General features: G+C 59.9%; 8 protein-coding genes across 8 annotated transcripts; 4 read left to right on the top strand and 4 right to left on the bottom strand.

Moving 5' to 3' along the window:
• Window positions 1–331: 331 nt before the first annotated feature.
• On the top strand, window positions 332–810 carry SPRG_11632 (hypothetical protein). The gene has a single exon (XM_012350580.1). It carries the CDS (start codon window positions 349–351, stop codon window positions 778–780), a length of 432 nt encoding a protein of 143 aa, XP_012205970.1. The 5' UTR covers window positions 332–348; the 3' UTR covers window positions 781–810.
• Window positions 811–1303: 493 nt separating this feature from the next.
• On the top strand, window positions 1304–1858 carry SPRG_11631 (hypothetical protein; the record flags this gene model as incomplete). The annotated part of the gene is made up of 2 exons (XM_012350579.1): window positions 1304–1692; window positions 1769–1858. The coding sequence occupies 2 exons, from the start codon at window positions 1304–1306 to the stop codon at window positions 1800–1802; spliced, it is 423 nt and encodes a 140-aa protein (XP_012205969.1). The 3' UTR covers window positions 1803–1858.
• On the bottom strand, window positions 1826–2687 carry SPRG_11630 (hypothetical protein; the record flags this gene model as incomplete). Its single annotated transcript, XM_012350578.1, has 4 exons — window positions 2456–2687; window positions 2340–2412; window positions 2085–2296; window positions 1826–2038 (listed from the first exon to the last, which is right to left on the bottom strand). Exons 1-4 carry the CDS (start codon window positions 2672–2674, stop codon window positions 1826–1828), a joined length of 717 nt encoding a protein of 238 aa, XP_012205968.1. The 5' UTR covers window positions 2675–2687.
• Window positions 2688–3794: 1107 nt separating this feature from the next.
• Window positions 3795–8044, top strand: SPRG_11629 (hypothetical protein). The gene is made up of 9 exons (XM_012350577.1): window positions 3795–3946; window positions 3995–4090; window positions 4137–4202; window positions 4248–4337; window positions 4383–4448; window positions 4503–4685; window positions 4732–5146; window positions 5196–5368; window positions 5412–8044. The coding sequence occupies exons 1-9, from the start codon at window positions 3806–3808 to the stop codon at window positions 7992–7994; spliced, it is 3813 nt and encodes a 1270-aa protein (XP_012205967.1). The 5' UTR covers window positions 3795–3805; the 3' UTR covers window positions 7995–8044.
• Window positions 8045–9737: 1693 nt separating this feature from the next.
• Window positions 9738–12043, top strand: SPRG_11628 (hypothetical protein; the record flags this gene model as incomplete). The annotated part of the gene is made up of 5 exons (XM_012350576.1): window positions 9738–11080; window positions 11124–11277; window positions 11331–11527; window positions 11582–11856; window positions 11912–12043. 5 exons carry the CDS (start codon window positions 9738–9740, stop codon window positions 11980–11982), a joined length of 2040 nt encoding a protein of 679 aa, XP_012205966.1. The 3' UTR covers window positions 11983–12043.
• Window positions 12044–12147: 104 nt separating this feature from the next.
• Window positions 12148–13469, bottom strand: SPRG_11627 (hypothetical protein). Its single transcript, XM_012350575.1, has one exon. The coding sequence runs from the start codon at window positions 13442–13444 to the stop codon at window positions 12197–12199; it is 1248 nt and encodes a 415-aa protein (XP_012205965.1). The 5' UTR covers window positions 13445–13469; the 3' UTR covers window positions 12148–12196.
• Window positions 13470–13760: 291 nt separating this feature from the next.
• Window positions 13761–14974, bottom strand: SPRG_11626 (hypothetical protein). The gene has a single exon (XM_012350574.1). The coding sequence runs from the start codon at window positions 14920–14922 to the stop codon at window positions 13816–13818; it is 1107 nt and encodes a 368-aa protein (XP_012205964.1). The 5' UTR covers window positions 14923–14974; the 3' UTR covers window positions 13761–13815.
• A 407-nt stretch (window positions 14975–15381) lies between these two features.
• SPRG_11625 (hypothetical protein) lies at window positions 15382–16498 on the bottom strand (the record flags this gene model as incomplete). Its single annotated transcript, XM_012350573.1, has 1 exon — window positions 15382–16498. The coding sequence occupies exon 1, from the start codon at window positions 16477–16479 to the stop codon at window positions 15382–15384; it is 1098 nt and encodes a 365-aa protein (XP_012205963.1). The 5' UTR covers window positions 16480–16498.
• Window positions 16499–16545: the final 47 nt, after the last annotated feature.

The raw sequence follows: 16545 nt of genomic DNA, 5'->3' as shown, positions 1-16545 counted from the left end.
CTGGTCGACCGCTCAGCGAGGACGCTCGTGACGTGGCGTCAATTGTGAAATAGAGTCTGGTCTGATCTCGTTTGGTCACCCATGAAAGAAGCAGAAGCTTCGGTGCACCCAATCATAAAGCGCAGGAAGCACTAATGAAGGCGCTTCTATGGCCGTTGGAGCACATTTATCGTCCTTCGGGCTGCTCATTCCGGCACAATCTTCGGCGAGCTCATTGTCTTCGTATGGTGGCATTTGCATTGCGCTCCCGTCGTACCTTTGCGGCGCCTTATGGCATAAAACCCATGTACCCACGTTAAACTCCAAAAATAACCGACCACTTTTCGATTTCGCTCGTGGCAAGGAGGTATGTACCAGCAGCCACCGCCCGGAGCGCCGTACCCCGGTCAGCAGTACCCGCAGCAGCCTGGTTACCCGCCGCAGCAGTACCCGCCGCAGCAGTACCCTCCTCAGCAGTACCCTCCGCAGCAGTACGCCCCGCAGCAGTACCCGCCCCAGCAACAGTACTATGCGCAGCAAGGCCAGCAGCTCTTCCAGGCCGCTACGGCGCCGCCCGTCGTGTACCAGCAGCCTGTCTACCAGCAGCCTGTCTACCAGCAACCTGTGATGATGGCGCCACAGCCCATGTATGTGTCGCAACCTGGTGTCTACTACGGCGGCGGCGGCGGCTACATGGGTGGCGGCGGCTTCATGGGCGGCGGCTTCATGGGCGGCGGCTACAAGGGCTTCAAGGGCCGCGGCGGCTACTACGGCCGGGGCAAGGGCTTCAAATTCTTCTAAACTCTATGTAAACAGTCAAGACTGAAAATGTACTTCGGCGTGCTCTAAGATGGATCTGCTCGGTGGCGCAGTACCGGTAAGCAGGCCACGTAGCTAGCCAAGCGATGACGACATGTGGACTCTCCCGTCGTCGTCGTACATGGCACAGCTGACCACATTTCCGTTTGCGGGAATTCGGCCGTGCCGGATACCAACTTCAAATTGGCCTTCCATCACCGCGTTTAATGTGAAGGGTAAACAAAGTTAAACTGCGTTTTACGGGCAAGGTCTTCCTGGAATGTAGGTATGCTGCGATGCACCCAGCATCGTCCACGGGATACACCCTCCAACCCCTCGCTGCGCCTGCAACATCTATGCAAGTCGCAGTCCACGTCATCATGCTGTGGGTATGTAAAGGCTAAAGCGCGACTTTACTGCCGAACGCGGCCTCATTGAATAAAACGTGCTGGTTTGCATAAAACCTATGTACCCACGTTTTATGCAGTCACATCAAGGGGGAAAACATAGATTTCCTTTGTCTTCGATGTACCAACAGCCCCATCCCGGTCAGCCGCAGTACCCCGGCCAGCAGCAGCAGTACCCCGGCCAGCCCCAGCAGCAGTACGGCGCGCAACCCGGCTACCCGCCGCAGCAGCCTGGTTACCCGCCGCAACAACCCGGCTACCCGCCGCAGCAGCCGGGGTACCCGCCGCAGCAGCCGTACGGTGCGCAGCCCGGATACCCGCCGCAGCAATATGCGCCTCAGTACGCGCCGCAGCAGTACCCGCCGCAGCAGCAGTACTACGCGAACCAAGGCCGCCAGCTCTTCCAGACGGCGACCGCGCCCCAAGGCATGTACCAGCAGCCCGCGCAGCCCATGTATGTGGCGCAGCCGGGCGTCATGTACGGCGGCCACAAGGTGAAGCACTACAAGTACAAGAACAAGGGCTTCAAGGGCCATAAAGGCTTCAAGGGGCACAAGGGTTTCAAGGGTTTCAAGGGCCACAAGGGCTTCTTTGGCGGCCGCCGCCACAAGGGCTTAAGTTTTTCTAGGCGCTTTCCTTTCTTAATCCTCAAATGTTGGTGTGACGCATGCAAACACTTTGGTGCCGAGAAAGGTCAAGTACGGCATGAGGTCTCGCGACTGCGGCGCAAAGTGCTTTCCGTTCCAGTACGCGGCCTTGGCCCACGCGGCGACCTGCGTGCACGTCAAGAGGTTGTGGCCGTCGGTCTCGAGGACCGCGTCGACCCGACACACAATGTGCGCGATGCAGTCGACCTAACGTTGGACATGGATGCACACCTTATACGACGACGATGCGTACCAGCGCCACGCAGCCCGAGGCGGCGTCGTACACGTCAGCGTCGCGCAAGTCCTTCTTGGACATCCCGTGCTTGCGCTTGAGCGGCCGGAGCGGAGCCCATCCCGGCGGGCACGTCGCCAACTGGAGCGTCTCAAACTTGTCCACGTCGGCGCCCGAGCAGCCGCCGATGGCCAGGATCGTTGCCTCGTGCGCCTTGGTCGGCACGTTGAGCACTGCATCGCGACGTGAGACGATCGTCGTTCATGATTGTACTACCAAAGTACTGGCCCGGTGCGTGGACCAAGGTCGCGGTGTGGCGCTTGCAGTTCATGGAGCAGATAAACTTGCCCTAGGATAGCGCGGTAGTATGCCTCATTTCTTCGTTCTCGCACGTGGTTGTTGATGGGCGTGAGCCACGTGATGGTCATGACGTTCCGGCGGCGAGAAGCGTCGTCGTCGCCGCTCTGGACGCTCAAGAGGCAGACGGGGTTCGGATACAGCAGTCGACTCAGCATGTTCTTGTCAACTTGCACGATCGCGTCCGGCGCGCTCGCCGCCAGCAGCGCGCCATGACCCGCGGCGCCTCCATCGGTCCCATCGGTCGTGCTCATGGTTGGTTTTCAAAACTCAAAATCAACAAAACCGCACTAAAAAACCCATCGCATCCGTGCAATTGAGTTTTATCGGAGACGCCGCTCAACTTCATGGAGACGTCGAACGTACTAGGCAGCGTCGGCCGCCTCCATGCGCCGGTCATTGTATATACGGCTGATGCAGTCACCCAATGGAGGCGCGGCCTTGAGGTGCCACGTCGGACAGCAGCCCACAGCCTGCCGCCACCTCCTCCATGACTCAAAAGTCTACCAGCAAGAGCCCCCGAGAGGTAATAGATGAGGAGCGACGACGTCGGTACCGCGAAATGCAAGTACCGAAGCTCGACGACTCCCGCAAGGTGGTAGACATTTGGTGGGCAGTACGTGCGCACAGGCGACAACGCGTGCAGAACCACCGACGTCTCGCACTCTCATTCGACCATCAACCATCAAGAGGACCTTGAGCGCTAAGAGGACACCCAAGAAGCCAATGGCGCACTGGCGCAGCGGCCATGAGGCACCAAGAGCTGCCTGTCGAAGACGCATGCTGCTCGACAGAAGTCGGTTGCCGTTGCCCAAGCGTACGCCGCTAGTACGACGAGTAGCTACGACGAGAGCATCTGCGCAAAGTGCGCGCCTTCGAGCTCGACGCCCCTCTAGAGCAGCGACGCGCTGTACATGGACATGGAATCCGCGGTGAAAGCGATCGCGCAGGACGTGCAGGTTGCGGTACAGGTGCCGAGAATGCTTGTGCAGAAAGACCGAGGCAAGAAGAGGCTCTTTGTCTGCACAACTGTGATGCAGCTGGCATCGGCGAGTCGTCGTACGTCGATATAGCATGGAAGTAGAGACGACGCGCAGAGCGTTGTGGGCATGCTCGGCTTGTCCCGCGGGGTCATTGCACCTGGGCACGTCAGCCTTTCATTGCGATGGCGAGACGACGGTGCTTCCATCAAGGCGACCGTCACGGGCGGTTTGCGCTCGAGGGCCTGGACCTGCGCAGTAGCAGCACGACGAGGGTCGGGTCGGCGCCAGCGCGGAACCAACTTGGAGGTTGCTGTACGGATATTAGGACCAGCTGGGTCCGGTTGAAGGTCGTGTTCTCCGGTGGGGCCAGGAGACCAGACCGCAAGATCCCCCGCCGCAACGATGAAGGCGTCGCGTCGTCAGAGCAGCTCGCAACGGAGCACGAAGCGACTGCAAGCGTCGTACAAGCTCACGGTCCATGGGCCCGAGTATGGTACGGGGGAAGAGCTCGTGATCAACCCGGAAGCCTTCCCGGATGCCAAGGTGCGTCGACAAGGTGCTGCTACCACAGGCGCATAGGGCTGCATGTAGGTGCATGACCTCTGGGAGATCTCGCAGCCCGACCGCGAGCACCCGCGACTCGTCATGCAGATCCGGTCGCTCGCGCCGATCCGCGGCAAATTTCAAGTTGAAGCCTCGCCGTCTCCTCGAATGCGCTCATGCATCCTCGTAGATAAGCATCTTGAAGGACATTGCGGCGCAGTTCCAGCTCGACACATACCACGAGGTCGTCGTGCAGGTACTAGCTCTAGCCTCTCTACCTGTGTCCATGTAGAAAATGTAGAAAATCGAGCCCACGGACGCGACCGTCGACTTTATCGAGCTCTCGTTCAAGGACCAGTTCATGTCCCGCGCCGACATCTGGCGCTACAAGGCGCGTTCGTGAGCGACACGCGAGGCCATGACGCGCGTCTCGTAGGTAGCCATGATCGGGCGTTGCATGTACGCGGGCAAGATGTACGAGACCTTGGGCACGCGCGCGCAGGTCCCGTCGTCTCGCTGTGTGGGTAACATGGCGCCCATATCCGACCGTGCATAGGCCGAGATGCTCTTGGCGAACGAGAAGACAGTGCTCTGCGGTGTCATGGCCAGCCACACCAAGCTGATCCTCCGCTCCAAGTCCTCGCGCATCTTTTGGCTCATCCACATGAGCCGCGAGATGTGGGACTTTGACGACGACGGCGAAATGTACTTTGAGAAGCTCGTGAACCGCCTCGTCCGGGTATGTCGTCCGTCTTCTCGACCGATGGCTTGAGTTTGCGATGTAGGGCCTTGTCGCCAAGTGGCAGGAGACGTCGGTGAGCCACTCGGTGACCGTCCTCATGTTCTCGCGGAGCTACTACGATAAGGACCAATTTCCCAACGACTACGACCCGACGGCGTACGCCTTTGTGAACGAGTGCCAATCGCAAGGCTTTGGACCGGGCGTGGCGGCCGCCCACATGGCGCATGGGCACGGTCCATCGATCAACGTCGACTGCGACGGCCGGTATTACGAAGATTTCTACAATGTGATCGTGCAAGACTACACGGGCCCGGACTGGTCCCAGCTCTTCAAGGTCCTCAAGCACGAGTTTGCTACGTATGCGCAGCAGCACCGGTGGCGGCTCCCGCAAGACACGCAGCTCGCCACATACGACGTCCGACGCGTCGACGACCCGGTGACGAACGCGCCCGCCTTTGGTACACTGCGGGTCTTCCAGCGCATCCTGATCGGATAACACATGGGTAGCGGTGCAGTGGACCGAGCTGCCTCATGGCGTGCCAGCGCGCGCGATCGACGGCAACATGCTCGAAGCCATCAACGTGACGCTCAACATCTTTGACAAACACTACATGGACCGCGACCTGTACCGCGCCGGCCAGGGCATCGTCATGATCACGGCCGGCTGCAGCGTGTACAAGGCAAGCGTTATGGGCACGATATGGCATGCTCATCCATGTGTAGGTTCGGCAGCGCCTCGCGCAGATCACCAAGCAGCGCATGATGGACACGGGTGTCGGCATGGACATGATCTCGCTCACAAAGCCACCGATGCACCCGGTGCCACTCTTTATTTGGCAGAAAAAATGCGCCAAAGACTTGCCGACCGTCACGAGCTCGCCGCTGTTTTGCGTCGCGGAGGACCAGAGCATTCCGCTCGCGCCGCTCTCGCCGACGATGCAAACGCCAGCGCCGACGATGGATGCGTCGACGTACAACGTGCCTCATTGGATCAACGTGAGCTTCCTCGACTTTGACTGCACGTGCGGCGCGGCGAAGAAGAGCTTGCTGCGCTGCGCCTGTCTCGACGCGCAAAACGAAGCGTTCCACGCGCTCCCGGCCTCGCGCATGTTTGACATCATCGCGCCCGAAGCGTGCATGGTCTTTCCCGTCGCGCTGCGCAAGCTCTTGGCGCCGTCGCTGCCGTCGCCGCGCGCACCGACCCGCGGCGCGATCTTATCGCAACTCACGCGTCTCCATACGCCGCCGGCGTCGTGGAGCATCGAGAAGGCGCCTGCTCACATGCACGAGTGGTGGCTCCAGCCGCACATGTCGACGCGCGATCTGCTCGCCGAGTACGACGACACGGTGTTCGACTTGAGCGACATGATGGCGCCCAAGCCGGTACCGTACGGGAAGCGCCCGTCGATCGTCTACATGGACACTCTGCAAGCGAGCCCGGGACTGCCGCCGATGATGACACCGTCCTTTGCGCGGCGAATCACGAGCATGCACAACCTCCAGCGCCACAACAGCGGCGCGACGCCCAACCGAAGCGCGGCCACGTCGCTCAGCCGGAGCTTCCCGAAGACACCGGACTTTGGCCCGCGGAGCCCGCTCATGGACGGGAGCCCGACCGAGTCGTTACAACCGAATGTGTCGTCTTTTGACCTTGGCACGTCGATGGACTCGAGCATGAGCATGATGAAGCACCGGAGCATGACGGACTTTCTCGTGAGTCCCCGCAGCCGCATCTCGTCGTCCGAGCTCCCATCGTCGTCGCCCATTACCAGCAAGCCTGTCCGCGTGAGTGCGCCGACGCACATGAATCCGTTCCAGCTCAACGAGTGCTCGACGCGGCTGACCTCGAACCGGCGGCGCTGGAGCCACATCTTTCCGTGGAGTCAGTCGGAGCACTGGATCTCGGGTCCGAATTGGAAGTCGCTCGTCAACCCCGCGGTGCTGCCGCTCACAACCGACTACTACCCGGCGCCGAACGAGCTCCATACGAGCTACACCGAGTCGTTCTATACGCTCATGCTGCTCGAGAACAGTTCGAGCTTGAGCACGCACCAACTCCTCGTCGAGATGGTGTGCCAGCGGCTCTCGTGCGACTACCAGCTCGTGACGCTGCCCGACGACGACGTCAAGATAGACGCCGTGCCGACGGTTTACCGCCTCTCGATGGGCCACCGCATCCACGTCCTCAACTATGATGAGCAGCAGCAAACCGTGGACGTCAAGTGCTACTTTAAGCGACCCAAGACGTACGCTGCGTCCAACGAACCCGTCGTGTACCAGTACTCGCTCTACAACGGCCTCACCAAGTCGTTCCAGAAGGAGCAACAAGCGTTCTACGAACTCCCGTATCCCCACGACAACTGGAATACCACCGACAACCTCCTCTCTGGGTATGTGGACACGATGCCCGACAGCTCCAAGTGCCGACGCATCCGCTTCGTCATCGTACCGCCGATTGGCATTGCGACGACCGTCGACGAAGCCGCGTACTTTGCCAAGTTTCAAAAGGTGCTCGACTTTTTCCAGTCCAAAGTCGGCAAGGTCGTTGTGAACGTGACGCTGCGGACGTCGACCGACGCGTTGAAAGCGGCATCGAACGAACCGGGCGCGCCGAAAAAGTCGACCGCCCGCGACTACTACCGCGTCAACTGCAGCACGTCGGCGCGCTTGGGCGTCGACTGCCGAAGCGAGTGGCTCATGCTCCTCCTCGACCAAGTGCACGACGTCGGGTCGACATACCACGTCGACGTGCGCTGGCTTGCGTGCAGCGGGTCGGTCGTCGAGGACTTCATCTCGGGCCTTCGGCGCAAGTGCAAGCAGGCCGGCGTCGAGCTGCGGCGCATTCCCGAGTACACGCAGGTCCACTACCTCCAAGTCCACCCGTTTCTGTCGCCGATGCTGCTGCCGTTTCCGCTCGCGAGCCTGCGCGGGTGCGCGCTGCGCGCGATGGACGAGATCCACACGCAGCTCGTGCTGCTCGGCTTCATCCGCGACGGCGCCCACGTCGCGGGCTCGGCCGGCATTGGGTACGGCCTCGGCATTGAGCAGCGCAAGCCGCGCCAGCCGGTTTTGCGCAAGTCGTCGAGTTATGTCTCCAAGCTCGACCAGTGGAAGGAGCGCGGGTACGAGCAGTACATGCACCGGAGCGCGCCGGTCTTTCTGCGCGTCCTCCACGACGCGCTCGTTTGGATTCCGAGCTATGCGTACGAGACGGCGTTCGAGCTCACGCCCGACGTGCTCTTCACCAAGGTCTGCCAATGGATGCTCAAGTCCCTCGAGCGCAAAATGCGCTCAGATAGCGTCTAACCAATGCAGGGACTTCTACCCCTCACCGTGCTAGCTAATATGACTGTCCCGTGTGGACGAAGACGTCCTTGGCACGTCGAGAGGGCTGTGTAGTGGCCCATCATGGGCATGCTGTGTTGCGTTGGGGTTTAGGTTTTACATAGGAGACGTGGTCGGTTTGTGTAATTTGGTAGATTTGATTGATAGAATTAGCTGTACTGTCCAAGTTCTCAGAGAAAGAAACTCCGCAATTTGTAGTTAGGAAGAACGAAAGTTATAGATAGATAGGTTTTTCTCATCCTAGAACTTGGTTACTATAGATCTATACATGTAGTGGGCATATTTGTTTCAGACGTAATATAGCAAGGTTATGCTCAGCGGGCCCGGCATGCGCTACAGCGAGTAGCACACGTCGGGCTCTCATACAAGAGGTGTCAGAAATCTAGCTAATCATCACAAAAAGATATGCCCCTACCAACTATTATATGTAGAACTAACTAGCGTGCGTGTTCCTCAGAAACAGCCAAATTCTCCGCATTGATTGCTCAGCCGGTAATTCCAAATTTGAATCATCATAGGAAGCTCTTGTCACTAGACTACCAATTCGAAACTGAGCATTGAGGGTGCGCGCTTGTCCGCTGCGGCTGCTGGCCAATCGTCGGCCTTGCCGGCCAGTGATTGGCTGATACTTCTGACGCTTTTTGACACGTGCGGGGATTGGCTACCAATTTTGAGCATGAACCAATCAAAATGGAATGTAGGCGACCTTTCAACTGTCAGCGCCAGCCAATGAAATATCTTTGTCAATCGCTGCCACGGAATTCCTACGGCACGATGGTTTGCGCTCGCCCTTTATGGCGCCAAGGCTACCGGTATTCAATGAATTGGATGTATCGAGCCGTCAGAACCCAGTTCCATGTCCCAAAGCACTGGCATCGATCAGGATAGAGCGAGCGAGGACACCTACAAAGCCCCTGGTGTGATGCTGGTTTGGCTCTTGGGTTTGGCTGTATCTTGGTCGTCGAGCAGATTCATGGCGGTACAGCAGCGTAGCTATCAAAGTCAAGCTGTTCTTATAGTCGAGAAGGAGGTATTCTGCCTTGTAGAGCTGGATTCGATTCCTGATCTTGGAAGCGATGACGTACATGCGACGCAAAGCGACCATGTGCAAGCCAACGCCAGCGCTTCGCCAAGCATGCGCAGCTAATAGGACGCCCGCTGGTGGAACGCCAAGATAACTCTTTTCGAGCACCACGGTGCTCGTCTCGCACGCAACCAGACTCCAAGACCATCGATCGGTCGACTGTCATTCCTGGCGTTGTTCTCCACCTCGATGTACTCGTTCAGACGACGCCAGAGCCGATATCTGCGTCGGTAACTGCGTCGGTATCTGCGTCGGTATCTGCGTCGGTAGCAGTCTATTCTACTGCACTCCCAGCCCTCGCGTTGCAATATATATGTTTTGCCACGCGGTCGATCGCGTCCATGGGACGTTGTGGTCTGCGGTGCAGTGTCGTGTTTTTGACAACCGAATCTTCCATCGAACGTCAACATTCTATCAATACTGTCTCAAGTGCATTCAGGATACTAGCGTTGAATATGCAATCCGGTGAAGTGAGACAGAACAGATAAAATGCCGGCTATCGGGCCTGGTGCCGAGCGCCAGAACGACAACCGGGCTCGGGCCACAAAGACATGCTACGCTAGCACGTCTATGGCGCGACGCGTGGCACGACGGTGGGTCATTCTGCGACTGGCGGCGCCATGACCAAGACAGCAGCAGCAGCGCGCGAGCCCGAGGCAGAGGCCTCGCCCACGCCAACCAAGGCCAAGCCCAGCAGCTTCAACATGGTGTGGTATCTCGTGCCCGTGCTTCTTGCGATTGCTGCGGGGTTGTACTCGCTCCCGCTCGAGACAACTGACGATGCGATCGTCTTCTCCAAGAGCCCGCGCCAGCTCGCCGTCAACATGTCGGCGCCGCTGCCGGAGAAGTACCGCAGCGATATCGTGCGCATCCAGACGCGCAAGCTCCTTACACCAGACCCTGCGTGCGTGCCGCCTATGGCGCCCACCGACCGCGTGCACGTCACGTCGTACCTCGGTCGCCCCGAGACGCTGCGCGCGCAAAAGTCCGTGCTGTTTTTGCTCAACGGCGAGAACGACGGCGTCGTCTTGCCGTGGGACGTGGCCGACGGCTGCTTGCACGCGCTGACAGCGTCGGCGGCGTTCGCACTGGGCGTCGATGCCGACTATGCGGCCAACGGCCTTCGCCTTCACAACAGCGACGGGCAGCCGATCGACACCGCGAGCGAACTGGACCGGGACCGCATCGTGTACATCCTTACCGACTTTCAGCTGTGGGTGTGGCCTGGCGTCGAAGTCGGCTATGAGCGGACGGTGGACGGCGTCAAGCTCAAGACGCTCTCGTTGGCACCGCTTGTGTTTGGCGTCGAGGATTTCTTCACGTCGGACGAAACCGAGTATGCGATCGAGCTCGGCTTGGAGCATTTGAAGCGGTCGCCAGTCGACAGCAAGGAAGCGCCGGACGGGTACCACGCCGACCGCACGAGCTTCACGGCGTTCTTGGACGACTCGCACTACACGCGCGACTTTCGCGCCCGGACGGCGGCGCTCGCGCGGCTGCCGTCGCCCGTCTACTGCGAGCGCATGCAGCTGCTGCGGTACCAGACGGGCCAATTCTTCCGTCAGCACGAAGACTATTTTAGCTCGAAAGACTTTTTGCAGCAGTCGGCGACGGCGGTCGCCGACTATGAAGCGTGGGCGACGTGGGCGGCGGCGACGATCGACGCGCTGCCCGAGAGCGTTCCCGTGCCATTCCAACAAGGCCACCCGCTGTACCCGGTCGTGGCCGACACAGGCCGGTGGCAGCATGCGCTGCTGCAGCTCTTCTTGGACGAAGCCGCGGCCACCGGATACTTTGCCACGGAACACGTCTCGGACGTGGCGTGGCGCGACTGGATCCAGGAAAACGTCCAGAACAAGGCCGTGGACATCCTCAAGCAGCTCCTCGAGTCCAAGCCGTATATGCTTGAAGGGATCATCGCGTCGTGGGAAAAGCACATTGGGCTGCCCGCCCTCCACTACAAGTACCATCTCGGTGCGGAAGGCGATGGGTCTGATGTCGGGTAGGGCGCCCAAGCACCCGCCGAGTGGCGTGTCCCACTACTTTCGCTGGATCCGCTGGGCCAAGGAGCGTGTCGAGCAAGTCGGCGAGGACGCGCCGGTCGTCGTGCGCACGTACGGTCGCGACTACCCGACGTATCGCATGCAGTTTCAGACCAAGGTACTACAATGCCGTACGCTCGCACTGCCACGTGTAAAGTGGCGTGCGTCTAGATGATCCAGTACGTTTTGGAGGACTACACGCCGGACGACATCGATGCGGCGCTGGGCGCACCCAACATGGCTGCGTGGCTCGAAGAGAACAAAGACGCGACCGATGCGCTCCTCGACATTCTGCGTAGGGCACCAGCCATGTTTGACCTCGTTGTCGCGTCCTGGACCAAGCGCGCGGGCGACGCCTTTGTCTACACGTACGTATCGACACATTGTCCAGGAAGGACAACTTGTCTGAACTCGTGGCGTAGAAAACCGGTGCAGTTTCAGCACTTTGAGCCGAACCGGTTCGTGACGCTCTTCTTGTACCTCAACGACGTGCCCGAGGGCGGCGAGACTGTGTTCCCGTACTCGAAGGAGCGTTTGGTGACGGACATTGAGCGCGACGGCATGGCCGAGTGCTCCGAGGGCCTCGCGGTGCCAGCAAAGCGACTCAAGGCCGCCTTCTTCTACGACCAGACGGGCCAGAACATCCTCGACCCGCTCAGCCTCCACGGCGGGTGCCCGCCCGCCCGTGGCACCAAGTGTACGACCGCGTCCAGTGGCATTCTTCTCAGTACTTATTTCTCGTCGTATACTAGTTGGCGCCAATCTCTTTACGTGGAACGCCGACGCAGACGAAGGCTCGAACGCGTGGGGCTTTGGCGGCTAGAGCCCTGTCTTTTATGTGTTTTAAATCATTCAATCATGCCGCCTTCTCCCCTAACGACCACACTACTAAACGGTGCTGCGCCGCTGCATGTAGCGAGAAATTCGTATTGTGCATGGTACACGGCACGTTCGTGTTCGTGTCGGTTCGTCGCAAAGTACATGGCTCGTTCGTGTAGGATGCAAATGGAATAAATTAAGCGTCCTTTTACCGCATCTTACAAGGAAACCAGAGACGGGGTCATGGCGGCGGCTTGGAGTTTCGCAATGTACTCGCGGATCGTTTGGCCTGTTCCGATCGAATTGCGCGAGTAGGCCTCCATGATGTACTTGGAGATCGGCACTGCTTCCTCCATCGTCTTGTACTCGGAGAGCGCGGGCTTGAGCTTCTGGAAGTGCTTGACGATTGTGACGCCCGGTGACGTCGGGGACACCTCGACCGTTGTCCACGACACCTCGTTCGTGACGGCGTGACCGTCTCTGACGGGAAAGCACTCGTCTTCGTGGATGCCCCGCGTCACAAAGACGGCCCGACCCGGCACATCCGAGTACTTCTTGATCAGGATGCGGCGTTCAATGACGCCAAGACCATACGGACGCACGGCTGCGATGTACGCGACGTTGTCCTCCATGACTGTGAGCGGCGCGTACGTGCCATGGACCCCGATGAGCTCGACGAGCCCGCGGAAGACGTCCCAGACACCGGTGGTGACGATGTCGCACGGCGCTTCAAAGTGCGCGCAGAGCGTCGTCTCGATCTCGAGCATGCCGTGCTCGAAGCGGGGCACGTGCCGGCGCTTGGGTGGCATGTCGTCCTCGAGGAGCCCGGCTTCGATGAACGCCGAGTCGATTTTTTCAAATTCGCGGTCCAGAATCGCGTGAATCGCAACCGACCGGATCGCCGGGTCGGCCACGAGCTTCATCTGCTTCCACAAGTCCTGCTGCTCGGTCGAGAGGTGGGCCAGCCGTGGCTTCTTGCGCACAATGTTGACGAGGCACTCGGCAAACTGGACCTGCTCCTCAATGGCCTCCTTGAGCTGCTTGTTTTCGACCACCGACTCTTGTCCGCGCTTGCGCTCTTCCTTGGCGAGTTTTTCCCAGCGCGACGGCGGGTCCAGCAGCTCCCGCAGCTCGCGGCTCTGGTTTAGCGACACGAGCTGCGCTTGGAGGTCGACGACCGCCTGCTTGAGGTAGGCAAATTCATTTTGGCGGCGCTTCCGGTGGCGCTGGACTGCTAGTTGTTGCTTGTTGACGGGCTTGGGCGGCGGTGGTGTCTCGTCGGGCTCCGACTTGGTCGACGCGCTCGACGTTGGCGTCGAGCACATGGTCTCGAGGATCGCGCGCTCCTCGTGCGTAAAGTTGATGCTGCCCGTGGCCATGTTCAGGCTGTTGATGTAGTCGCCGTCCGGCGTCTCGAGGCTGCGGAGGAGCATCGCGCGGTAAGTCGCGCTCGCCTCTGGGTTCATCACTCTCTCTGGCACGGCCGAATTTACCACAGTGGCGAGATTGTCCTGTTTTAAAACCAAAAGTCCTACCGGATCTTTCAGCATCCGAATCTCAGTAAAAAGCCAGCTTCGCTGCAAACGCCGGAAGGATCTCGGCCACCCACGCCGTGCACTCACAGCGTGTGTGCCACCAGCTCCGACCACTCAATGCCATCATTGCATGAACCAGCCCGTGTGGTCCCGCGCGCCCGTCATCGGCCGCGCCATGAGCTACTACTCTTCCCGGCATGCCACGTTGAAGTCGACGGCAAGTGCGTTATCGCGCTGCCACGTGGTTGTGAATGCAGCCATAAAATATTTCGCGACTACTACGCTAAAACAGACACAACAAGCTACAGAGCAAGGCGCTCGAGCCGGTGGATCTCATCGAGAATCGCGACTTCAAACCCGAGCGTGTTTTTGGAGAAGGCCTCCATGAGGTACTCGGCGTCGAGCGCGGCGCCGTCGTGCTTGGTCGGACTTGACTTTTGGAAAAACTTGACCATGCTCGCGATGGGCGAGAGCGGCTCGACGGTGAGCCACGACACTTCGTTCGAGTGGGCGCAAGTTGGGTCCATGGGATACAAGGCGTCGGCGTGGATGCTTCGACAGACCACGGCGAAGCGGGCAGGCGCCGCGTGGTAGCGCTTGACGATGACGCGGCGCTGGGTCTCGAGCGCTGCGTGCTGACGAACACCGGCCACATACGTTGTGTCGTCGTCGACTTCGTGCAGGAGACAATACGACCCGTTGAGCTGTGGGATGGGCACGGAGCCGCGGAGCACGCGCCACACGGCCTCGGACGCGACGCCAAAGGTAGCTGGGAACGACACGCAGACAATGGTCTGGACCTCCAGCGTATGCGCTAGCGTGATCTTGGGCACGTACTCGTGGCGGTGCAGTGGCGACTCGATCAAGCCGGCTTCGATGAACGCGCTGTCGAGATCGGCAAACACGCGGTCGACGATCGCCGGGATCGCGACGCGCCGGAGCGCAGGATCGGCCACGAGCAGGAGCTGGCGCCAATGATCATCGTCGTCGTCAGCGATGAGCGCCATCTTTGGTCGCTTGTGCACAAGGTTGACGAGGCACTCGGCGAACTGCACCTGCTCCTCAAGCATCTCTTTGAGCCGGCGGTTCTCACGCTGCGAGTCGTGCTGGCGCTTGCGCTCGCCTTTCGCCAAGCGTTCCCAGCGGCTCGCGCTGCGTGTCGGGCTCTTCTCCGTTGTGAGCTGAGCGAGCTCGGCGTGCAACGTTTGTACCGTTGCCTTCAAGTACGCGAGCTCGTCCTGCTGCTTCTTGCGGTGCTTGAGCGTGGCGATCTGCTGCTTGGTGCGGGGTGGCGCCTCGCGCGCCAAGTCGTCACAGATGCCAGCGACGAGCTCTGTCATTGTCGCCGGGTCTGGCAGTAAGATCTCTGCTGCGCCAGGGTCCGGATGCGCGTGGGCACTTGGGCGCATCGATCAACGCCGATCAAAGACGAACGCTGCAAAGCGCTGAAAAAGCCAGCGCGGCAACGCATACGGCGTGTTATAACGCGCGTTCGCCCACCAGGCATCCCACGGACCAATCGCATCGAAGGGTTATAACAAATTCTCGCACTGGATACTTGACGCGATCGACAGGCTCGACACTCGGCGTCGGTCCACATACGTGGCAGCCTCCTGGGCTCTCGACGCCAATCGCCCTGAGTCTGAGACGCTCCATGATGGATGCCGGGGCACATATTCCAAGGCGATGGCGTTAGCAGGTGGTCCACTTGTCATCGGCGTAGTCGTAGGACACGTCAGGATGACCTCGACGAATCCTGTCCAGAGCTCATCTGAACGAGACGAACACATTCCGTTGCAATGCTCTACTCTTGTACATACACGCCAAGCTACCGTCCATTAGCACACACAACGATAAGCTAGTACTAGTCAGTGCGACTCCTCGGACGAGCTGCCGCCGCTCGTGTCGCCATCGACGAGGCTCTCCATGGTCGCAATAAAGCCGTCGCAGTAGCTCCCGTAGAGCTCCATGAGGTACTTGCTTTCGGGCTCTTGGATCTCGGCGGGTCGAAAGTCCCTGAACGCTGGCTTGGACTTTTGAAAGTACTTGACAGCGACAGCTCTCTCGCTGGGCTCGAGCACGAGCCACGAAACTTCTTCCGAGATGTCAAGGCCTGGCTCGGTCGGGTGCAGCGCGTCGCTCGTGATGTTGCGCGCGACAATCACGCAGCGACCAGACGGCTCCATGTACCGGCGCATGACGACGCGCCGAAGCATGGTTCCCACCGTGTAGTGGCACACGCTGTGTACGTGCGAGGTGCTTTCGTCGAGCTCTTCGAGTTGCGTGTAGAGGCCACCGACGCACCGAACAGGGTACGCGCCGCGCATGACATCCCAGACGCAGCGGAAGGCAGTCTCGGCCGCCGTATGCATCGTCCACTGCAGAATCGTGTGGACTTCAACAGCGCCATGCACAACGTGCGCGAGGTACTGGCGGTGGTCGTGCGTCGAGTCGACGAGCCGCGCTTCAATGTAGGCGCTGTCAAGGAACGCGTACTCTTCGTCAAGCAATGCATGGGCTGCGCCGACGCGGTCTTCGTGGCGCAGACCCAGGCCCGCGGTTTTCCACGGCTTTTCGCATGCGGCGCCAAAGAGCGAGAGGCGTGGCCGCTTGCGCACGATCGCCGCGAGGGACTCGGCAAACTTGACCTGATCCTGCAGGGTGGCTTGTAGCCTATCGTTCTCGCGCACGGCTTGGAGCCGGCGCTTGCGCTCCCGCTTTGCGAGCTGCTCCCAGAGCGACGGCGGCTGAATCATGGCAGTGAGCTCGGCCGACTCTTTTAGGACGCGGACTTGCTCTTGAAGCTCGGCGACCTTGGTCTGCAGATACAGCAGCTCGCTCTTCTGCTTGAGCTGGTGGCGCTGGAACGAGCTGAGCTTCTTCGGCGACGCGGTCGTTGCCAGCCCCACGCCGCCCAGCCAGGCGTCGATGGCTGCATCGTTGGCTGTGTGGGCGTCGTCGCCCATTGCTCAGTTGTCGTTTGGCTGTTTCCGTCATCACGTCAGCTTATTGGCCAAAACCAAGTGCAATGT

Source organism: Saprolegnia parasitica, assembly GCF_000151545.1.
Source record: "Saprolegnia parasitica CBS 223.65 unplaced genomic scaffold supercont2.67, whole genome shotgun sequence".
Taxonomy (NCBI): domain Eukaryota; phylum Oomycota; class Saprolegniomycetes; order Saprolegniales; family Saprolegniaceae; genus Saprolegnia; species Saprolegnia parasitica.
This window is presented reverse-complemented; position numbering and strand designations above follow the sequence as displayed.